At 42.8% G+C, this 24,663-nt stretch overlaps 2 protein-coding genes and 1 pseudogene across 5 annotated transcripts; 1 reads left to right on the forward strand and 2 right to left on the reverse strand.

Annotated features, from left to right (window-relative positions):
• Positions 1 to 11,443: 11,443 nt before the first annotated feature.
• Positions 11,444 to 12,125, reverse strand: LOC127775575 (uncharacterized; annotated as a pseudogene).
• Positions 12,126 to 17,990: 5,865 nt separating this feature from the next.
• Positions 17,991 to 19,313, forward strand: LOC127776445 (uncharacterized). The gene is made up of 2 exons (XM_052302816.1): positions 17,991 to 18,780; positions 18,849 to 19,313. The coding sequence occupies exons 1-2, from the start codon at positions 18,062 to 18,064 to the stop codon at positions 18,976 to 18,978; spliced, it is 849 nt and encodes a 282-aa protein (XP_052158776.1). The 5' UTR covers positions 17,991 to 18,061; the 3' UTR covers positions 18,979 to 19,313.
• An 84-nt stretch (positions 19,314 to 19,397) lies between these two features.
• Positions 19,398 to 24,258, reverse strand: LOC127776443 (protein WVD2-like 5). Of its 4 annotated transcripts, none has more exons than XM_052302815.1 (8): positions 24,094 to 24,258; positions 23,298 to 23,685; positions 23,029 to 23,214; positions 22,832 to 22,890; positions 22,256 to 22,412; positions 22,094 to 22,165; positions 21,869 to 21,979; positions 19,398 to 20,051 (listed from the first exon to the last, which is right to left on the reverse strand). In XM_052302815.1, exons 2-8 carry the CDS (start codon positions 23,520 to 23,522, stop codon positions 19,743 to 19,745), a joined length of 1,119 nt encoding a protein of 372 aa, XP_052158775.1. In that variant the 5' UTR covers positions 23,523 to 23,685; positions 24,094 to 24,258; the 3' UTR covers positions 19,398 to 19,742. The 4 variants fall into 4 exon arrangements, with proteins under 4 accessions (XP_052158775.1, XP_052158774.1, XP_052158773.1 ...); XM_052302814.1 differs by having other exon boundaries at positions 22,832 to 22,893; XM_052302813.1 differs by having other exon boundaries at positions 23,023 to 23,214.
• Between the last annotated feature and the right edge of the window lie 405 nt (positions 24,259 to 24,663).

The raw sequence follows: 24,663 nt of genomic DNA on the forward strand, positions 1-24,663 counted from the left end.
CCATAATTCTACTCCAGACCCAATTCATTTAGTTAAATTTAGAAGTTGAAGTTCTACCAAATAAGCCCTAAATTTAAACACGTATATAAAGCACATATATAAATCCATGCATGAATCTATTTAAAACTGAAAATATCTTATAATGTGAAACATAGAAAGTACTACCTCCGTTTCAGGTTGTAAGACTTTCTAGCATTGCCCACATTCATATCGATGTTAATGAATCTAGGGACACATATATGTCTAGATTCATTAATATATATATATATATATATATATATATATATATATATATATATATGTGTGTGTGTGAATGTGGGGGCAATGCTAGAAAGTCTTATAATATGAAACAGAGGAAGTATATTTTATACACTGGTGGAGAAGTGCTTTTTAGTCCAGGTTCGTAACCCCCCTGACTACGAATACGGGACTAAAAATCACTATCTTTAGTCCCGGTTCAAATAACCGGTACTAAAGATCGATCTTTAGTCCCGGTTGTTGTTACCAACCGGGACTAAAGATATTTTTTTCTTTTTTTCTCTTTTTCATTGTTTTAGTATTGAATATTGATTTCACACCATTCCCTAATCATGCCCAGAAATCCAAATCCAAATTCTCACATAACACAGAACATCTCCAAATCCTCAAATAGATCATCTCCAAATACATCACGAACTCTTAAAAAAATTACATCACAAATTCTAAAAAATACATCACAGATTCCCATCACACACAAATCAAATACATCACAGGATAAATCATAAATTGTAAAAAAAAAAGAAAAAAAAGAAAAGCCGGCCGGCCAGCCACTACCGCCTCCCCTCCTCCCCTCCGCGCCAGCCGGTCGCCGCCGCCCGCCACCGCGCGGGCCCCCGCCACCGCCACTGAGCGGCCCCCCCCACGCCGCCGCGCCGGCCGCCGCCGAGCGGCCCCTCGCCCGCCGCCGCGCGGTCCCCCGCGCCGCCGCGCAGGCCGCCTCCGCGCGGCCCCCCGCGCCTCTGCGCGGACCCCCGCGCCGCCTCGTCGGCCGTCGTCTACTTCGCTGTGACGAATGGAAGGAAAAAAAGGAAAGATAAGGTAGGAGTTAGAGATAAGGAAGAGATAAGAAGTTGGAGAGGGAGAAAGAGATAGAGGGAGGAGTTTGTTGTGTGGACGGGAAAAGAGGATCGGTAATAGGGATTATATAGTGTGTTTTTAATTTTTTTTTCCCGGTTAGTAACATCAACCGGAACTAAAAATAGGTTTTTAGTCCCGGTTGGTGTTACTAACCGGGACTAAAGATCCTAGGGCCCTGATACGGTCTGACATGAAATCAACCGGGACTAAAGATGAACTTTAGTCCCGGTTGGAGTTACCAACCAGGACTAAAGATGATTTTTAGTCCTGGTTGGTAACAACAACCGGGACTAAAGATCTTCCTCTTATAAATCAGGACTAAATATCATTTTTAATCCCGGTTTTTAATGGAACCGGGACTATTGTGGATTTGGGTCAACTGACCAAAGATGGTTTATCTACTAGTGATAATGGGAATTTTGGCACATATATATTATCAATAAGACAAAGGTAGAAGTAAACCGTCATTGTGCCTAAAAAGTAAGTTTAAGTAATTGGTAATGAGAAATTTGGCACATATATTAAGCCAAAGGATACTAGTAAAGCCGTCATTGTGCCTAAAAATCAAACTAAGTTTAATATTGAGATATTGCAAACGGTCTAGCATTTTCAGCTCAAGGACGTAATTGTTGCAAATTTCCCTCACTGCCATTCCTAATTTAGGTCATTTTACTGTACACTTATTAAATGCCAGTTGAAATTAAGAAAGAGATAAGGCGTGGTTAAGTTATATGCGTACTTGAATTTTCCATTTACTATGAGTATACGTGTTCCTCTCATTAACGATTACACTCTTCATGAAAATTCTCTCTCTTTAGAGACTTTATGAAATGGGGATAATTACAGGTAGAATACATGTATAACCAATAAGACCTTAGATGGCATGTGATCAGATGTTTAGGTAGTAGGTACTACGATTGCTTGCATAGTCATGATAAAGTACTAGAAGTTTTCAATCTTTCAGAAAGTACGAGAAATATATATATAGGTATTAAAATTTTACACTAAACCGATACACTTTAAATATGGTAATTAAAGTTATCCTAGCAAACAATTGCATAGTGATGTCTAGTAGTAGTGCAATGGTTCACATTCAATCCGTGGAAGGAGAGCACTAACCTAACAATTGAAGTTGAGGCTGGCCCCACCACCTGGACGGCATTGCTTTCATAGTCATGTTAGGACAGATAATAATTAATCCATATAAGTCGTTGGTTTGATCCCGGATTATTTTCCATATGGACTAGCCTACAATATTAATCCTATCAAGCGTCATATGATCCCTAGTAAATTATACAATTTAAGCTAATTTATATGATATTAATAAGTACTCCCTCCGTCCCTAAACATTTGACGTCGTTGATTTTTTAAAATATATTTGACCGTTCATCTCATTAAAAACATTTGTGAAATATATAAAACTATATGTATATATAAAAGTATATTTAACAATGAATCAAATGATAGAAAAAGAATTAATAATTATTTAATTATTTTAAATAAGACGAACGGTTAAATAGGTTTAAAAAACCAACTGCGTCAAATATTCAGAGACTGGCGAAATGATCAGTTAATAGTTAGATATAACTAATATAAATTCGCCACTATTACCACCTGATAATGGACAGAAACTCCAACCACCGACACGCACGTACGACAAGGCTTCACCTGGACAGGCTGATCGATCATGCGCCACTTCTTGCTGCCTGCAGCCTGGCCCCACACGCACTATTTGCTTCCGTAGAGTTCTTTTTCAATTTTCAAAAATAAAAAACAAAAAGGAAACAGAGAAACCATTTCTTTTATCGTGGCAGGTAATTATATAGATATTTCGTCATCTAAAGTTGAACAAAATTAAGACTTGGCTACCGATTCCGCATATATAAATTTATGTCTTAGTATACTTTTTTTTTGTTATATTTTTTTATACTCCTCCGTCCTATAATATACTACATCCATCCTAAAATATAAGAGATTTTAGAGGGATGGGACACTTCATATTACTACAAATCTAGACAAGCTCTTAATACAGATTCATAGTACTAGAAAGTGTCTTATCCCTCAAAAATCTCTTATACTATGGGATGAAGGGAGTGCCAACTTAATACTGACATTTAATAGTACGATGAATCTGGACACCCTCCTATCTAGATCTGTTAATAAAATTCGTTATACTAAGATATGTCTCATCCGGTATTAGATTGATATATTATGGGATGGATAAAGTATATTAAAGAAAATAAGAGGTAAAGGTGGGATAACCTCGAGCGCTCAAGATCCATTTCGGATTGGCGCAGAAATCAGCTGAAAATCAACAGAGCGTCCTTGAATTGTCGTTTTCCATCACCTCCGTTCTGTTCAGGTGATCACGTCGCCGTTTCTGTTCATGATGTGCAACCCCACCATCCAGTGGATGATCAGTGATCACTTCCATGGGATCAGATGATGAGAGAACTCTGCAACTCGAGTGCGCACGACTATTCCCTCCCTCTCCAAAAAAAAAAAAAAAAAAAAAAAAAAAAGACAAACCCTGGTTTCCGTGCTCAACGTTTGACTGTCCATCTTATTTAAAAAAATTATGAAAAAAATTAAAAAGATAGGTCACGCATAAAATATTAATCATGTTTTATCATCTAACAACAATGAAAATACGAATTATAAAAAAATTTCATATAAGATGGACAGTCAAAATTGGACAAGCAAACCCAGGGTTTGCCTTTTTTTTTTTTTTGGACGGAGGAATTATGCGAGTGGCTGTGGCCTGTGGAGATCGACGTGCAATTCGAAAGGCAGGGATTAATCCTATGATTTTCAGGATATGAACATGTCGAAACAGAACTTTAATTTCTTTCGAGGAGTATGACTAGGCAAACACATTTTTATACGATATCTCCGTTTTTAATATATAATGCCGTTGACTTTTTAAAATATGTTTAATCATTCGTCATATTAAAAAAAATTATGTAATTACCATTTATTTTATTGTGACTTGATTTACTGTTAAATATTTTTTAAGCATGACTTAATTCTTTCATATTTGAAAAAAAATTGAATAAGATGAATATGGTTATCAAAAAATTAATGGCATCATATATATATTAAAACAATAGATGTAGTACGTACTTAGTCATCGACTGTGCGTCACACTAGGACGATGTCTGATCAACGTGGTTTAATTTTTTTTCTTCTCACATATTTTTTTTATCGGTTAGTCAACATTATTTTTGGAACTACCTCTGTAACAATCCATAGAAAATTCTCCAAGAAACTGTCGGACCACGTAACTAGGATCCAGGTGAAGCATAAATTACAAAATCCAAGATAGCTCAGTGGGAAGTATGTGTGCATGCAATTGTTGGGTCAAGGGTTTGATTCCAGCAATCACAATGCGTGAAATTTTTTTCCTATGTCAAACACAAATCTCAGCATATCAAACGGCCCAAAAATTGAATGATTTAGAACAAAAATCTATCGCAAGTTAATTATAGCAGCTTCAATTTTTTTGAGCGGTTTTCTTTTTTTTTTTAAACGAACCGCACAAGACAGTGCGAGTTTCATGTATTGATAAAGCAGGAGAAAAATACAATCTATAGTCCTGGAAGACCACAGACCAGAAAAAAAAAGTACAACCACACCGCGCGTCTACAACAAAACCCACTGCATAAGCAAAACTAAAGGTCTTCGAGACGACACCTTCAAGAAGGGTACGACACCAAAGGTGCCGCTGTCGCCTGTCCCGGAGGGCTAGGACAAGGTTTTCACATGAAGAAAGTAATTGGGAGAGACAAGAAAAGCGGCAACACCCCAAAAGGAAAAAACGGCACCCACAGGTGTCATTGTTGCCGGCCCGAAGGCAGAGCTTTCGCCCAAAATTTGTCTCTCCCAAGAACTGAACTCCTACACGCTCCGCAGCCACCACCAGCGAAAACCTTCGATGCACGGCCACCGCACCGGCGCCACGCCGCCAGTCAATCGCCATGGGGAAGCTCGAACCTCGACACACACTGGCTCCATCCATGCAGTTGGGTTGGATGGGGAGAGGGTGAGAGAGAAGAATGGATGCCCTCTCCCCCACACTAGCCCGCCCGACGTGGCCAACTTTTGCCGACAAAGTCGCCGTCGCAAGAGGACATATGTCTGGGAAGGTGCACGTCGAGAGGACCGCGGCTCCCCCTGACAGAGTAACCGCTGGCTCCACCACGAATCCGTTGTCCGTGTCACCTCGGACCACCAGACCGTTTCGCCGGCGCCATGCCACCCTCCGCACCGTGCTGTTGACCCCTCCGCCACAGTGCACCCGCCGTCCAAAACGACGCGGCACTAGAACGTCCACCAAAGCACGATGCTCTCGCCCCAAATCCGGTGAAGGGGACCGGATCTTGCCCGGGGGAAGCCAGACGCCCAGCTGTCGCACGGTGTTGGCTGCCCACCGCAGCTTGGGCTCCGCTGCCGCCATCACCACCAGTCTCCACCGCCGCCACCACTTAGCCCCGCCACCAGCCCCCACCCCGCCGCCAGCACCGCCACCGTGCCCTGCCACCATCTCCCACCCCGCCTCCAGCACCACCGGATCTCGCGCGCGCCGCGCCATGCACGCCGTCGCCGGTCCTGCCGACCAGCCGCCTACGCGTCTCCGTCGGCTGCTGTCGCCGCCCTCTCGACTCCGTCGGTCGCCGTCGCCACTGCCTTCCGCTGCAAACCTCCTCGGCGTCGGCCACCTCCGCCCGCCCGCCGCAGCCATCCGGGGGGACTGGATCCGCCACCAGAGTGGCCGGATCCGTCGTCCCCCCCACCAACGGTCGCGGTCGCCGCCTCCCACGCCGCCTCCTGCCAAGAGCGGCACGCCCCTCCCGATCTGGCCGCGATAGGGCCAGATCCACCTCCGGCGGAGCCGGATCCGCCGCATCCGGCCCAGATGGCGCCGGACACTGTCGCCACCGTCCGCTTCGCTCAGGTCCCGCCGGTGCCCCAGCCGCGCTTCTCGAGAGAGGGAGAAGGCCCCGCCGCCGCCGTCCTTGCCGCCGCGCGGCTTTGCCAGCGGCTGCTCGGGCGACGGCGAGGCGGAGGGGAGGAGGAGAAGTTTGTGGCGGCGCGCGCGGTGTCGCCGCCCGTGTCGCCCTGGGGCGAGCGACGCGAGCGTTGGGGAATAGCCAAACATCTAGTGAGCGGTTTCTATATACATGAGATTAGGATGGGAGGGAAGATGATGATTGTGCTTTTAAGACAGTAGAGATATCTCCCTGCAATGTGCACAAACTAAAGACCTTGTAGAGTATGAAGTGAACATATCTTATCCATTAAATGTGCATGTGTGTAGCATGTGCTCTGAGAAATAGTTCGATATGTGATAGTGATATGATATGTATCTAAAGTTTTCTATAAATTCAAATTGACAAACGACTATTCATCTGAGTCACAAATATATGGATAAGATCGAATTGGATCTACGTATAGGAGTCTTGTAAACTGCATGAACGACCTTACCCGGCCGTCTATACGTTGATAGCTAGGGAAATAATGGATGAAATTAAAAGTTTTCCGTCTATCATTGGAATTTTCTGTACTACAGGGTGGCTATTTGAAAAGGTAATTAAGTTTCAGAAAAGAAAGTAGCTATCTGATAGATTCAAGATTGCATGCATTTTGGCTAACAGGGGTTCCAAAAGCATCATTCCAACCCGATTCATCAAGATCAATTGGGCTTTATCAAAGGAAGAAATATCTCTGAAAACTTCATCTATGCCACTGAGCTACTACAAACCTGCTAGGACAAAAGAAGTTGGGACAGCTTCAATTGATCCTTAAAGCTCACGGCATCCCACAAATTTGGCAAACTTGGATTGCAAACATACTGCAGACATCAAAATCAGCAGTACCTCCTAAATGGAATACATGGAAAAATGGATTAACCGCAAGAAGGGCCTGCGCCAAGCCGGATTTTTCACAATTTGTTCCTTTTGAAAAACTTATTTCATAAATAAACTCTTGAAAAAACTTATTCTAGAAATGGTTCCTTTTTGGGATGCCAGAGGCCCGTCCTCCTGCCACCGTGGCGGGGCGGCGCTAAGGTGGCAGGGGGAGCACGCCAATGTGGCTGGAGCTGCCCCCCTCCCCCCCTCCACGCCATTTTTAATTTTGTGATAAATTTTTTAGGGGTCTATTTCTAAAATAAGTTTTTTAAAAGAATCAAATTGTAAAAATTTCAGTTGCGCCAAAAGGACTCCATCTCTCCCTGCTTGTTCATTTTAGTTTCTAATGTGCTGCAACAACTCATCAACTCATGAGACAAAATGAAGAATTCAAGCAATCTACCACAGCAGCCCTGTGCCACCATACAGTATGCTGATGACACCCTTATCATTTATCATCTGCCGTGCAACGGAAAGAGATGCTAGCGTCCTAAAGAAAGGACTGGAGCTTTTCGCATATGCTACAGGACTACATTTAAACTTCTCCAAAAGCACCATGATAACTCTTCACACAAGCCTAGTGGAGAAACGATAAAATTGCAAGACAGCTACAGTGCAAAAAAGAAGAACTCACAGTGTCTTACATGGTCTTGCCACTATCAATTCAAAAGCTGAACCTGAGAGACCTGAACCAACCATTGCAAAAGCTGACAGGTACCTTGCTGTCGGGCAAGCAGTGTGCCAAAAAAAAATTTTAAGTATATGGACACACATTTAAAATATTAAACTAGACTAATAATAAAATAAATTATAGATTTCGCCTGTAAATTGTGAGACGAATCTATTAAGCCTAATTAATCTATCATTAGCAAATGTTTACTTTAGCACCACTTTGTCAAATAATGGCGTAATTAGGCTCAAAAGATTCGTCTCACGATTTACATGCAAACTATGCAATTGTTTTTTTTCGTCCACATTTAATGCTCCATGCATGTGTCCAAACATTTAATGTGACAGAAAAATTAAAAGTTTGAAGAAAAAAAGTTTGAATCTAAACACGGCCCTACTCAGAAAGGATCATCTTGAGTCAAAAATAATGCATTCCCTCGTCCTAAAATATATATACTACATACGTCTCAAAATAATTATATTTAAAAAAATTAGAGACAGATTAGCAACACACAAATGACTATAATAACCCTATTTAATATCCACACCGCATGCATACTTTTTATATGTAAAACTTGATTAAAATGAGGGCTAGGAGATTTGGATAGAAAGATGGGAGGCTAGGCGACAGCATATATATCTTCATAAAATTAATTTGTTAGGTCTTGTCTCATTAGAAATATTCTTTTTACAAAATTTAAATATTAGAAATACAATTATTCTAACGGAGGTAACAACTACTTCAGATTCAAAATTTATGACAAATATAACAATATAGTAATTATAAAAGGTGACTTCCCACTAAATTAACTATACATATACTACACTTACCATCTCTTGTCTTTATCATAATCCAAAAAGTTGACAAGTTTTTATATCCCATGATAACCGTGTTAACATGGTTATACTACTATAGAGAGAGAGAATACTACCGAACATCCGATGACATCATGGTCGGCTGTGATGACTTGTACAATCAATGCACGTGTGGCTGAGATGAATTAGCACAAATTACTCCCTCGGGTTTCATTTTAATTGACGTTTTGGACAATGACACGGTCTACAAGATATATCTTTGACATTATTTTTTTATTATAATATATATAATAAATAAATGCATGTTTACTTTTATTATAGTGCTTTAAAAGACAAATATATATATATATATATATATATATATATATATATATATATATATATATATATATATATATATATATATATATATATATATATATGTTGTTCTAGTTCCTTTAAACTAAATATTTTTAAAGTCATTGATGGTTAAAGTTATAAAAGTTTGACCTCAATCTTATTTAAAACATCAATTAATATGGAACCAGAGGGAGTAAACCAAAACAAAATTATTAATAGCTCTAGGAGTCTAGCTCATGCGTGCATGTCTTCCATGTCCCATCTCTCGATCAGCTTGATTAACAAAAGGATATGATTCATTAAGCGTTTTACAGGCAAGGGTGACGTGAAGGTTTTGGGGATTAAATGGAAGGCCAGGGACTAATCAAGCCTAACATCCGGTTTTATAGAGTACAGTATGTTTAATCAACGGAAAATTTCTTTGTTTGGGCCGGGGCTTTGAGCGTGATGTGACTAAAATGTAATCAATTAACGCCCCATTCTTTTATGTCCATATTTTCTTTTGGAAGTAGCTATCCAAAATCTAAGCGTAAAAATATACTAATTGCCCAATTGCGCTGGTTATAGGTTTTGCACCTATTCAACAGCTGTTGGGTTCGTTTCCATATGCTTCATTTTATTTTTTCTAATATTTTCAATAAATACATCATCCTTTTTATAAATGACACAAAATATATATTTTTAAGATAAAATCTATTTTAAGCCACTGAATTTATCCTACTTCAACGATTTATCATCTATTTTGTCTCCCTATGTAATATCCCATGAACTTTGTTGGTTTTTTTTACAATATGACATTTGGGTGGTAGATAATTTTAAGAAATGACTAAAATGTCCTTCAAGTCATACAAGAATTGACAATTCTTTGAACCACTAAAAAGTTTTCAAAAAAAGGAAGTTTTTGTGTGCTTAACCTTCTTACAAAATATAGAAGTTTGTGTGTAAAATTTTCTTTCATGTTTCGTTTAAAGAAACTATTTTTATGTAGCATATAAAAGAGGAATCAAATACACAACATATAGCTGCATCAGAAAAATAATGTATAGCATTTAATGATGATGTACATAAAAGAACATTAACATAAGAGTATTGTATTAGCATACAAAACATAAATTATATATTCTTTTTAAAAGTTAATACATGCAAAATGAAAATTTTCAAATATACACACATTTCTATATTATGTAAGGAGGTTACGTAAAAATTTTCATTTTCTTGAAACTTCTAGTAGGTCAATTAATTATAACCTCTCGTAACTTGAAGGACATTTTGAGATTTATTTTTTAAAGTATCCACCCCAGTGACATATTGTAAAAAAAAATTTGATAAACTCAATGACATATTATACAGGGAGATAAAACCGATGGCAAATCGTTGAACTAGAACAAAATCAGTGCAATAAAATAAATCCTTTATTTTTAAATGTTATAGTGTAAATCTTAAATGCAACCCTCGAGATCTTCTGCCCACCCATACATGCTTATATGAAGAAATATCACAACTGGCTACATATTTTCAAGGAAAACAATAAGTAAATTTTATAAAATCCTACCTACTCCATCTGCACCATATTATAAGGGATTCTAGGTGGATATGATTTATCCTAGTACTACGAATCTGAACACTACCAGGATGAGTCACATCCACCCAAAATCCCTTATAATATGGGACGGAGAGAGTATTATGGTCTGTTGTGGTTCAAGTTGTACAAAACCATATGGATTTAGACACGTGGTTCATAACCCTGGGTATTATGATCCTAAAGTTTAACAAAAATCACACCACTAACCATTTTGGCTTACTCCTATATCAAAATTTAACACTCCTATATCAAAATTTAACAAAGTGGTTGTAATATAAGTTTAAAATGTGATTGTAAAACTTAAGAATGTGGTAGATCAAAGTCAAAATGATCATGATTATGATTTCATCAAACCATAATACCTAAGACTATGTGTCACATGTTAAAATTTCTATTCTGTGTAACTTGAACCATATAATAGATTAATATATAGGGTTTTATGAAATTTACTTTAAAAAACCTACAGCAACAACGCTCAAAATGGATGCTGGGTCATTTTAAGGATTCTAGTTGCATTCGAGTTTTCTTCAGCCGATTGAACTCATGGGCTTAACGGCAACGATCTGTAGGCCTTGCAATGCACAAGCATATTGTAGGCCCATATTTTCAAAGCACAAGCATATTCTAGGCCCATATAGGCCCAGGACATTTTTAACGAATAATTGTATTTGGAATAAGTTCGTCCGAGGTCCCTTAACTTGTCAACGAATCCAATTTTCGTCCCTCAACCGGAAAACCAGACACAACGGATACCTCAACTATCAAAACCAGTGCAAATGGGGTCCCTCGGCGGTTTTGAGGGTGGTTTTGGCTGACATAACGCTTACATGGCTAATTTGACTCGGTCTTCATCTGACGTGGTGTTTACGTGGCAATTCGACCCGAGAAAATAATAAACCCGTGGGATCCACATGTCAGTTTCACACATAAATTAATAAAAAAATGGTGGGCCCCACATGTCACTGTCACCCCCTCTTCTTCCTCCTCCTCCTCTCCCTCTATCTCCCTCTCTTCATCTCTCTCCCCTATCCCCTCTCCAGGCGTGACGGAGAGGCAGCGACGCACGGCGGCCGACGGGAGAGGAGGGAGCGGCGCGGCGGCGGAGGCACGGCTCCGGGAGCTGTGGGCGGAAGAGAAAGGGACGGCTGGAGTTGGCCCTGGCTACGACAGACGGCAGGATAGGAGCTGCACAACCCAGGCCCCGTCGGTGCCGACTCCTTCTTGATGTCGCCGGCGCCGCCAAGGCTAACAAGGTGGACGCGGTGGTGGAGGAGGAGGACGACGACGTACGGCGGCGCGGCGTGGTTCCAGGAGCGGAGGCTGGTGGTGGTGCTGGTGCTGCCGTCCCAGCTGATGTGCGCCATGTGCTGGCAGTGGTGGAGAAGCCTCGCCACCAGCGACTCCCCCTTGGGTTTGTTCTCCGCCGCGCCGCCGCCCTCGCCACTGCCGCCGCCTAGACACGCACACAGCATCACTAACACCAAACTCCTAAATCACCCCGCAAAAACCAATCGACAAGATCGAGCAGAAGTGAAGAACAAGCATCCAAGACTCCAAACGACGAACCTTGGGGCTTCTTGCCGCTCTTGCCGCTGTCATCAACGACATCCACGCTGGAGCATTTGGCAGGTGGAGGAGAAAGGGATCACGATGAACCGGTCCATCTGCTTCTTCTCCTTGCCACTACTACTCATGGCTAGCTAGCCACTGCTAGCTAAGCTGATACTATCTTCGAATCAAATCGCTTGCCGCTTTTGGCTGAACCTGTACTGGTATGATCATTTCTAGTAAAAGAAATGGGTGTCTTGACCCTTGCTCAAAAAAAAATCTTGGAATCAAATCAATGTCTGCGACAGCGGCCAGATGCTGAGCGACGGGAGCAGCGCCTCCGCGGCCTTGGTGGTTGGTGCCGTGGGAGCGGCGGCGGAGCCTCCCTCCGCGACAGCCGACGCGTGCTGGCTCCAATTACTTAAGCGCCACGTCATGGCTGCGGTAAGTAGGAGAGGGAGAAATCAATGGCGTGGAGAGGGGAGAGACCGAGAGAGAGAAAAGAAGCTCCACATCCCCTTCCTCTTCCGCCCACAGCCGCTGGAGCCATGCCTCCGCCGCCGTGCCGCTCCCTCCTCTCCCGTCGGCCGCCGTGCGCCACTGCCTCTCCGTCGCGCCTAGAGAGAGGATAGGGGAGAGAGATGGAGAGGAAGAAGAGGGGTGAGAATGATACGTGGGCCCTCTTTTTTTATTATTTTGTGTGTGGAACTGACATGTGGGTCCTACTGGTTTTATTATTTTTTCGGATCAAATTGCCACTTAAGCGCCACGTCAGTGCCATGTCAGATGAAGATCGAGTCAAATTAGCCACGTAGGTGCCACGTCAGCCAAAACCACCCTCAAAACCGCCAAGGGACCTCATCTGCACCGGTTTTGATAGTTGAGGTACCCGTTGTGTCTAGTTTTTCGATTGAGGGACGAAAATTGGATTTGTTGACAAGTTAAGGAACCCTAGATGAACTTATTCCATTCTATTTTTATCTCTCTGATCTCCTCCTCATTGAATTGCATCCATATAACACATCTCCCGTCTTTCAAATTCAATACAAATCGACTGATCCGATGATTTTAGAAAGTGGGTTTTGCAGACATGATAGGTTGATCACGATTGACTCGTTGAGTCAACAGGTGAGATCCACATATCAACGACTTCCTCTTCATCTCACCTTCTTCCTCACCTCTCCCCTCACTCTCCTCCCCTCTTCTATCCCTCCCTCCTCCCCTTCCGGTGGCTCCATCGGCTCCTGCAAAGGAAAGGGAGAAGTCCCAGCCCCAGCAAGGAGAGCGGGGGGAACCATGTTGAGAAGGTAGTGGAGATAGGCGACAACAATAGGGAGAGGGAGCCACTGCGCGGGGAGGCGCTGGCTCTGACTCGCCTAGAGCTTGCCGCGCTGGCGACGATGGCAGATCAACGGTTGGTAGCCATAGAGAAAGGCGAGGTGACGACAGAGAGGAGCGGTCATCGCCATCACCACGGAGCTAGTCCTAGAACATCGGCCAGTTGCGGTGCGCCTCATTCCATCTATGGAGGGAGCCCTACCTAGTGGGGTAATAGTTCGTGAAGACGAAATCGTTGTTGGCGCCGAGCAGCACGGCTCCGAAGAAGACGAAGGAGACATCGAAACGTGCAAAACAAGAGTTATTTGGCTCTGGCAGCTGGTGGCAACTAGGGCTGTCAACGAGCCGAGCTCGACACAAGCTTTAGCCAAGCCTATTACACCTTTGAGCTTTTAGGCAAGCTCGGTTCGAGCTCGACCTCAGCCATTAATAATATAATATATATATTAATGATAAATTTTTTATAAGTATAATTATTTCTATTTGATCGCACTAATAAAAGAGTAGAAAATGACTAAGATAAATATATTACGCTAACACATGCTAATTTGCTGTGTAAATAGATACTAATATATATGATCTATTAGTTTATTAAATCAATAAAGCGAATAAACATTTTGAACTATACACATTTGCTTAGTAGAGGTTCGAGCTCGGTTCGGTAAAGCTCGCGAGTTTTTGCTTAGGCTCTGGTTCGGCTTATTTGTAGCTCGAGTCGAGCTCGAATCGAGCTGGGACAAGTCAAGCTTGAGCTGCTCGCGAGCCTCAAGCTTTTTTAACTCCTCAAACTCATCATCAGAATTGAATTTGTTTTTTCAAATAAAGTAGGTTGTTATATGTTAGAACGCGGTTCATGCCACCCGTGATAGACATAAGCGGTCATTCTCTTCACGATTCCGTGGATCACGCGAATGTCGTTGTCGAGCAATTTGTTCAATTGTTTTGCTTGCTCAGCTTTACGCATACTTCATCCGTCCCACAAAAGCTTAATCTAAAATAGAATATGATGTATTCTTAGGCAACGAATATCAACACGAGTCTTCAGATTTATTGTCCTAATATCCCAGGTTGAGTTTTTAAGGGAGTACGGAGTAAGATACTGAAAGGAAGAGCAGGTAGTACCACGTGAGACTGACGCGACACAACAACGGCTGCACACGTACGGCCGGTCGCCGGCGACGCTGCCGGCCAGCCGGCCGGCCGGTTCGACCGACCGGAGTTAGCGGGGATATTTTTGACGACTTTAATTGTGTGCCGGCCGGTGACGACGGCGCCCGTAGTTTCGGGCGATGCGTGCCGTAATTCTGGGCTTCTGGCTCGTCTCTTTCTCTCTCTCCCCTCGCAATATATCTTTGCATTCTCGCGGGGACTTTCGTAGCGGCAACGCACGCTACGGCACGCAGGCGGTGGGGGAAACAGATCTTTACCGCGGCAGAATTACTTGTGAGGTGGGGAGGCGGCCAGGCCCAGCTGTACCACTCTTTTTTCCAGATGGTGAAAGCTTTGTATCACTATCTTTCTCTTCTTTCCTTTTTTTTTTTTCATCATGCACAAAGCACTACACGTGCCCTACTGAAATCATATTCAAAACATGTATTCATGGACAGCAGAATTTAGGGCCCCTTTGATTTGAAGTAAAAACATAGGATTTTTAGAGGATTTGAAACATATAGGAAAATTTCCTATGAAGCCCTTTGAAACAAAGGATTGAATCCTATCATATCCTTTAAAATTCCTATGGAATGGGCAATCCTATAGAGATTTTGGAGCAAATTTAGCAAGAGCTCCAACCTCTTGGAAACATTCCTTTGAGTCTATCTCTCTCATTCGATTCCTGCGTTTTTCCTGCGGTTCAATCAAACGGCCATTCCTGTGTTTTTCCTGCGTTTTGCAATCCTCTGTTTTGCATTTACATTCCTGTTAGAATCCTACGTTTTTCCTATTCCTCTATTTTTTCATTCCTATGATTCAAAGGGGCCCTTAATCTTTGGTGATGGGTAACACCCATAACTCTATCATCATTTTCATTGATTTCCTTTGCACCATTCTCTTTCAATTACACATGACATACACTCCTATCGTTTATCCTAAGACGGTTATGAACCGAATAAAAAATTTAGTTTTAAATTTTGATTTTAGAGTTGATTTCAGGGCTTTTATCGTATTTTATTTCCAGCATTTGCTTTAAATTGCTATACATATGTATATAGAAGTTCTATTAACAAAGTATATGTTGGTTGCTGATAAGCCTTTATGTATATAATCAGTATAAGTGAAACGATGGCTGTCATGCGCGCACGCACCGTACTGTGTGCTCATACTACATGCACATTAGCACATACATGTAAAATATGCCACCAACACATACCCAAACAGGGAAAAACCAACACGGCAATACGTTCGAAGAGACGAACACCATCGGTAAACCTTTATCTCACCAAATTCGTATTAAAAGCTAGTCCTTAGTCTCGCTAAGTTTTATTGAAAGTGCAATCATATATGCATTATATTCTTCTAACTTGAATTAGTGTGTGTGGAGTCATGTACTTACAACTCCACTAGTTACGTCTATGGTTATAAGTGGATCAACCCACGAATCTGCATGTAAAATTAGTGGGTAACCCGCGAATCCATTTGTGGTTAATTTGACCTATAAATGGATTTATGTATCTACCCACCTACATCTTTAGGTGGTCATGGTAAAAACCTGAGTGTTACTACTCATTTGACATCCCTATAGTTACACCACATCATATAGATTGTTCCTTTAGTTATACCAATTTTGTTCACCCAATAGAAAGGAAATTGTGTGGAATGCCTTTTGTCGTATAGGTTTTGAGTGGTTTTCATTTTGTCTTTCAACCGTAAAAAAAGATCATTTTCTCTTTTGCAACTGGTCATGTCATGATACGGTGTTGACAAGCTTGTCATTCTCTGCAGGGTGCAGGGTGTGGTTCTTAATCATGTCCACGGTCATGCCGAACTCTCCTTTTTTACTCTTTAAATGTTTCAACGTGTAGACAACATACAATCATTTTCATCAGTCCCTTCACAAAATAATGCACTGTAATTGGCAATAGCTTTGCACAAATTCCGTGATAAAATCGGACCATCCAATGTTCAGTTTGGCGAGAAGATCCTGCACCCCCATCTCTTAATTTGTCTGTTCCATTCAGTTCTCTCTCAACACAACTTGGACTTTGGTTCTACTCCGCACAGCCCCCCTGATTGCACGCCGTACACACATTACACCCAGCAAGTTGTAAATTGTTGCACTCACTCCGATTGCAATCAAACCAAACTACCCAACACGAAGTGAGTGTAACTCAACTGGTTAGGTTTCTTGTTCATCCACATTCATACGGGTGCTTGTATTTATGGCTAATTATTCTTTCAGTAATAGGCGATAGATCCATCGAAAACAAGATGTTCTTGGTAACTTCGTCAATCTCAAGATATGTTAGTTCAGTCTTGCAGAAATACTCATATATAACAGTAGCGTGTGCGTGTATGTTCATGACTTCGTTAATCAAAATTTAAGTTTTTCAGAACCTATAAATATTATTCTTGACTTTTTTTACAGGAATTTAACGAGGATATAGATTTGTCTCTGGCATCCATATGTCTCTTTTAGGGTATGTTTGTTTGAGCATTTTTGCCCGACAGCTTTCTCGTTTTTAATTAGCATGTTTTCCAGAGTGCTAAACGATGTATTATTATTATTATTATATATATATATATATTCAAGTTTTCTAAAGCATAAAATAAACTCATTTTAAAGAATTGTAATAATTAATACGTAATTAATCATATAGTAAAAACTTTTCTCGTTTCATGTGTACTTGTTAATCATATAGTAATAACCTATATGCTACGATTCTGGACGGACTTTCCTAATACTAAAAATGTCCCAACCAATTCTACATTCGTCCTAGAAAAAATGTAGTTTGTACTGTTTATATCCAACGTTTAACCGTCCATCTTATTTAAAAAAAATTATGATCAATATTAGATGATAAAACATAAATAATATTTTATGTGTGACTATTTTTTTAATTTTTTCATAAATTTTTAGGTCAAACGTTAGACACGGATACCCATAACTACATTTAAAATGAAACGAAGGTATGCGTACTAATAGTATATTTTAGGACGGATATACGTAGTACTCCCTCCGTGTAGCCATAAGTTTCCGTGTCCAACGTTTGACCGTCCGTTTTATTTGAAAAAAATTTAAAAATTAAGACACGTATAAAGTAATATTCATGTTTTATCATGTAATAACAATAAAATTATTATTTATAATTTTGTTTCAAAACCGACGGTCCAACGTTGTTAACTGAAACCCACTGCTACGTTTAACACGGGACAGTGGAAATGGTACAAAAGAAGTGATGTCGGGCTCGGCCCGCGCGGCCCCACCGCGTCGGCCGTCGCGTAGCGGCCGGCCCATATGGTCCGTCCGTCGCTCCGCGACTCCTCTCCCCGTCCCCGTCCCCCTCCCCCTCCCGGGCCCACCCGACAACCACCCCGTGGGCCCCACCCCCATCGCGCCCCTCCCCGCCCGCCACCGTGGCCGCCGTCACGTGCGCGCCCAAACGTCCAATCACCCACGCCCGCGCGGGCCCTATAAATATCCCCCGCCCCCACCCTGTCAGTGGCTCACTCGCACTCGCTCGCGATATTTCTCTCGCGCGGCAAAGAAAGCCAAGAGGAGAGGAGACGAGAGATCGGGGCGGAGGCGATGCTGCTGCGGAGCGCGTCGTCGCCGCTGCTCGGCCACGCCGCCTGCGCGTCGGCGGCGGCCGCGGCGGCGGAGCATGTCGGGGCGGCGGTGGTGGTGGTGCCCGTGTCGCCGGCGGCGGCGAGGCAGCGGGGCCCGCCGCTGTGCCGCGCGACGTCCGAGGGGGACCTGATGGCGGCGGTGAGTGCGCGGCCGCGGGCGCTGTCCGTGGCCTCGTCGGCGTCCATCTCCGTCGAGGAGGGGGTTGAAGAAGAGGAGGAGGAGGAGGAGGATGTGCTCGGGGCGGCCGTGCCGCTGCGGCGGCTGCTGACGAGCACCGGGCTGGACGCGGACATGGGGAGGGGGAGGGAGGGCGACGCGGCGGTCGTCGAGGAGGGCGTCGGGGGAGGAGGCGGCGGGAGGAAGGTGTGCAACGGCGGCGGCGGCGGCAGCGGGGGGAAGGGCGACGGCGGCCGCCGCGACGCCGACGCGCACTACCGGCGTATGATCCAGGCCGACCCGGCGAACCCGCTGCTGCTCGGCAACTACGCGAGGTTCCTCAAGGAGGTGGAGGGCGACGCGGCGAGGGCGCAGGAGTACTGCGAGCGCGCCATCGTCGCCAACCCCGGCGACGGCGACGCCCTCGCGCTCTACGCGGGCCTCGTCTGGGAGACCACCCGCGACGCCGACCGCGCCGACGCCTACTTCACCCGCGCCGTCCACGCCGCCCCCGACGACTGGTGAGCCCACGCGCCGCCGCCACCTTCTCAGGCAATTCCTTCTTGATGATGTCTCGCTTCTCATGCAGCTACGTCCTCGGCTCCTACGCCGGCTTCCTCTGGGACGCCGAGGAAGACGATGACGACCACGGCGGCGAGCAGCCGCCGCCGCCGTTCATGGGGGCAGCTCAGCCTCCTTCCATCACAGCGGCGTCTTGAGTGAACAGATGCTCTTGATCTCTCGCCGCCTGTAAAGAAGACGAAGCAACGAACACCCGAGGAGGAATCACGGCGGCCTCTCTCCGGCGAGGCACCGGCCGTCGTCGACGTCGCCGGCTCGCCGGCCCGGCGACCCTCGCCGTGGCTCGCAGCTGAATCCGGCCACCTGTAAAAATGAATCTGGAGAAGAGCACCACGCAGCTAAGGTGTAGTCGATCTTGTAAAATGAGCCTGCAAAGCCTACATGATGATCTTGTTTACTTCTTGTACATGTGTATCACTGTATCAGCAACGCTTGTGAAATAAATAAGCCACAGCCAAGTATGTTCTAGCTAGATCAGCAACTGCAAGGCTCTCATCTCCCTTCCAGAACAGAAATCATTTAAGCCAAAGTTCCACACCAACTTAACAAGATAGAATGCACAAAGTTTATTGCTTATTTGCTAAAGAGAAAAAGGCAGGGTAATTCATATGGAAATAATAAGTTCTTCTAGCCTAGGAAATAGGATATGGTCATATGCAATTGTTACCAACTACAAATAACAACAGTAGGTTCCTCCTCTCTTGTATCAAGAACAAAAATTGACAAGATAAACATTACAGGGGCTACTTGCGTTCTTCGAAACTCCTGGTGATGAGGACTAATTTTAGTACATAGTAGTGGCATATCCAGCAGTTTTACAGCAGAAATAGCAGAGAATGAAATATAGGAAGTTGAGGCATAACTTGCGCATTTCTTTGGGCGGCTCAAATTGGTAGCTTTTCTATCCACCAAATTGATCATCCGGGGTAACTTGGGCACGGATCAGCTCCCGAACGGGATCTGTAGCCGACGTGTTGTTTTCTACCTGTTCAGTGACTGTTTGCTCTGATGGCAGTTTGGGGAGAGACTTCCGTTGGGGCTTCCTCACCGTGTTCGCAGCAGGCACCTTCTTCACACCATTCTGGGAGGCCCTTTCATCCAGGCTCAGACGAGCTGGGCGGCTTGAAGGAACGGTACTTTCTTCAGTGCTTACTGAGCTTGTGTTCTTTGAGCGGCCAAGCTTTGGTGATCTAGCTCTGGTGGTAGGGATCTGCAATGAATGACGGTAAATAAGTATCATTTATCAGAAGAACAGAAAATGCACATCTCTACTATTATAAAAATTGAAGATGTTTTTGTCAAGATTTTGGTACGTCATCCGAATCCATTTATGTTTTCTAGATGTATCTTATCTTAATCTTTACCTATATATTTTTACCTATTATAAAAATTAAATCATTCAAAATCTTCCGTCCGTCAGCTGTCTTCGAATTCTATTGGTCTTACGTGTCCCTGCGAAGCATAGCCTGGAGCCCTGGACGCGTGAAGCTGCACGAGCAGTGCAGAGTCCGACTCATGTCCGTCCCAAAGCAGGGTCGCAGCAAAGATACCGGATGGGGTTCCGACTTTCAACCAGAAACCGAGCGTTGCAGTGGTCCCACATATTTGGATTTAAACGATTAAAATTGGACCTGCTTTTGCTAGCTGATATTTTTGCTCTTGCAAAAGCTACCCCACAAATCAATCATGCAGGAAACATGTGATCGCTAGCCAGTTAAATCACTTCTCTTCTCTATTGCATAATATACATATACATTACTCCATCTTGTCATAAATATTTTGAGGCAGATGACTTTAACCATTAAATTTGATTATTTGTCTTATTAAAAAAATTATGTAAATCTCTACTCTACTATTATAAAATTGAAGATGTTTTTACTGGTACTTTGGTACGTCATCCATATATGAGTCGGTTTTTAAGTTTGTTTGTTTTTGGAAATACATGTCCGTATTTGAGTCGGTTTTAAAGCTCGTTCGTTTTTGGAAACCCCAGAAGAGTTGTATAAGAAATCTCTTTAAGAAAACTCGCATGCTAATTTTAGACGATCAGACTCCTAACCGTAGCTCATGATTTTTTTTAAAAAAAATGCATCCAAGCGAATTGTCACAGTGAATTTCACCTTAACTAAACCATATAACAGTAATAAGATTAAAAGAGCTTTCACCCGTTGCAACGCACGGGCATTTTTTTCTAGTAAGTATAAATATTTGACATGTTGCTAAGCAAAAGTTCCAATGCTCAGCAAAGAACCAACCATCTGGTGGGAGCAAGCCAAGAATTAACTTAAGTTGGTATGGATGTCTTTTTTCTCAGGAAAGGACTTATCTTTTTCAAAGATCAGCAAATTGCAGATGGTAAACTTGCAACAAACTCATCAAAGAAACCATCTAAAAATTAACTCATCAAAGAAACATGACTGAGTTCAAATTCGTAGCAATAGATGGGCCAACAGCAACATAATAATACAAGTAAATAAAATATCCTGAACAGCTGATCAACAGAACTGATCACCTCTATGAAAAGTTAACAGCTTGCTAGCTACTTATAGGAAACAGCCATGAAATTGGCTACCTAAAGTAATTAAGTTAGCCAAAATTTTGAACAATGTAGAGCCATTCATGACTATATGTGAATGTGTGAAAGTAGGGCCTATTTGGCAGAGCTCCAGCTCTAGCTCCACCTCTACCTCTCTTGGAGCTGGAGCTGGTTTCAGCTGCACCCCAAAAGGAAGCGGAGTGGGCTGGAGTGCTATAAGAAAATGAACTAGGGAGGTGGAGCATGGTTCAGGCTGCTCCACAACTCCACTCCAGACCCAGCTGGAGTTAAATTTTGGAGTTGGAGGCCTGCCCCTGCTGTGTACTTGTACATATAACTACAGGCAGCACAGGAACTGGTTTTAGCAAGTATAGATTGTGTAACTAAAATAAAAGAAGACTGCCAAAGGTCCTACTGTGAATCAGTAGGTAAATGGTCTATAATCTTAAATTTTCCTTTCCTTACATGTATATCTCAAGCGAGAGAATTACCTTTTTCAACTCAACCTTGGGAGGAGGTGGTTCCTTATAAAAGCTGGGCATTGGATTTGCCCTAAAATTCAAACTCTTCCTTAGCTTTTTGAGTTCAGCTTCTTCTGTTTCCTGCATGGTATAAAGAAACAAACAATGCAAAGATCTTATGAAAATGTCTGGTTGACTTGAATATTACAACTGATTGATTGTTCATTTCCATGAAAAGAGACATAACGTATGAACCTTTGATTTCGCCTGCATGTTGCTTTTCTCCAATTCCTGTGCATGAATCTTCTCCTCAAGCTTTGAGTAGAACTATTTGATTGCAGAATGTGTAAGGAAAGGAATGATGTCCATATGTATGAGACTAAATTCAGTGCAAATGTTATCTAGTAACAAGTTTACCTCTCTTCTTTTTTCAGCTCTCTCATCACATTTGAATGCAAATCCGTACGCAGGAGTGCTGCCAACCCTTTGAGGCTTTACTTTTTCACAGTTTGGCTCTTCTTCATCATTTTTGACAGAACATTGGTTTGATGTTTTCTGAGTTTTCTTCTTTTCCCTGGGTTTGATGAGGAATGTGTCAATGCAAGAAACACTATCAATATGAGCTTCAATTGGTAGTTGGTAGAATGGTTCACAAAAAAAATAAGCCTATAAGCAAAGAGTATTCAAACAAGCTTAAAACTGACTGAGGTCTCACAAGATGGAAAAGCTTATGGTTGCAAAAATAAGAGAATAGTAAGCAAGAAAATTCTTTTGGCATAATTTGAGGGGGCAGAACATCAGAAATGCAACAATCATAAGGCCCCCTTGCTTAGTCGCTTTCACTCAAAAAAAATGCCCTGCTTTTTCTTAATCAATGGGTTAAAGCAGAATAGCTTAATTGGATATGTAGACCATCACCAAAGAAGTTATTTTTTCTTGAGAAAACAGAAACAGCTAAGCCACAAAAATACTGTCAACAAACAAACAGCATACTTTGAGTCCTCCAGTGATTGACTCGCCCTGGCAACTGGACGGAAACTGCTCTTTTCAGCCTTCTGGATCAAAACATCAAAAAAGCAATTTCATGTTATATTAAATTATTGGGCATAAAGATGTCTCCTAACACTGCACATAGCAGGATCTAAGCATTTCAGCACTATATAATACAACATAATGGAAAAGACCTTTACTTTCTTAATATCAGCACCATCATTGCATGAAGAGCTATCAACCAAATCTGGGTCAGACACTCGTGCAATGGGTGCCTTGGGATAAGTAGAACCGGGACTGTTTTTCCTAGCTTGACTCTTATCTCCACTTTGTGGGCTCTGGCGCTGAGATTTGGTAGTAACCTTAGGGGAATGACTTTGGCTTCCCTACAAAACACAAAATTACCATAACTGTCACCAAAAACCTTCATAGAAGACCTCAGCAACTGCAAAATGTGTCAACTCTTTACCTTGGAAACACGCGGCTTTACGTCTTCTGGCTGTGAGGTGGCTTCTCCACCCACCTCCTCAGCGGGGTTGATCACCTCACTCTCACCCGAGTGCGCCCCATCAGCCTGCACATCATGCTCTTCTCCTCGCTCCTCTAAACTCTCGTTCGACAACAACTTCCGGCTTGCCCCATTATCAATGCCAACCGTACCCATAGCATCAGCAATCTCAGCAACTTCATCCATCTCGTCCTAGCACCTCTGAGACTCGCCTCTTGACTGGTTTTATCAGATCTCCTGCCGCAGTAGCTCGGACAAGCCCTTTAGTTCATCATCCTCAAACCTCACTTGCGGGATCGTGATCTGTACAGCCTCTTCACCACCTTTAGACCGTCCACGAGAAAAGAAACTGCAACACCCATTGTGAAAGTAAAGAAATTGCTTAGACATGTCCAAGATTCCGCATGCATAAACGCATCCTAATCTACATAAATAAAGTTGCAAAAAGGAAACAGCTCGCACTTGACATCCCGACAATAGTGAGTTCTAGCCGAATCGTTCATACTGGTTGGAAGGAAGGAAGACAATGAGTTCATGATGCAAAACAGTTCTTTTGTACTAAATGTATCAGGGGCGGATTCAACTGAACAAACACAAACTGTCACTTGTATTAAGGTTAAAGGCTCAGAACTTAACAGAAGAGCTTCTTCCAGATCTAGAAGAGAAGCTAGGATTAAAGAACGCGAGCAAACTCCAGACAGAAGTACTCCCGGTGGGAGGGAGAGAGATGAATCAGGAAGAGGATGTGGATGCTCACCTAGGATCCCCTCCGCTCCCCTGCCCTGGTCTGCTCTGCTCGGCTCGCCTGAAGGAGATCGGCGCCGCGAGATGGCGCAAGGAGCGGAGGCGACGACGAGACGGGAGATTTTTCTTTTACGCCAGGGGGAAGAGGGGAGATACTCGACTATACACCACCTTTTTTTTTTTTATTTTTTTTACTATGACTGCCGACTGGTGGCCCACGTATCAGCATTACTTAGGTTGTCTTTGGAACAGGAACTTAACTTTAGTCCCTGTATCTAGACACTAATTTAGAGTATTAAATATAGACTACTTACAAAACTAATTATATATAAATGAAAGCTAATTTGCAAGATAAATTTTTTAAGCCTAATTAATCCATAATTAGAAAATGTTTACTGTAGCATCATATAGGCTAATCATGGATTAATTAGGCTCAATAGATTCGATTCGCGAATTAGTCTATAATTATGGATGGGTTTTATTAATAGTCTATATTTAATATTTATAATTAGTGTCCAAACATTCGATGTGATAGAAACTTAAAAGTTTTAGTCTCATCTAAACAGGGTCTTAGAGCAAGTTT

This window comes from Oryza glaberrima, chromosome 6, assembly GCF_000147395.1.
Source record: "Oryza glaberrima chromosome 6, OglaRS2, whole genome shotgun sequence".
Taxonomy (NCBI): Eukaryota; Viridiplantae; Streptophyta; class Magnoliopsida; order Poales; family Poaceae; genus Oryza; species Oryza glaberrima.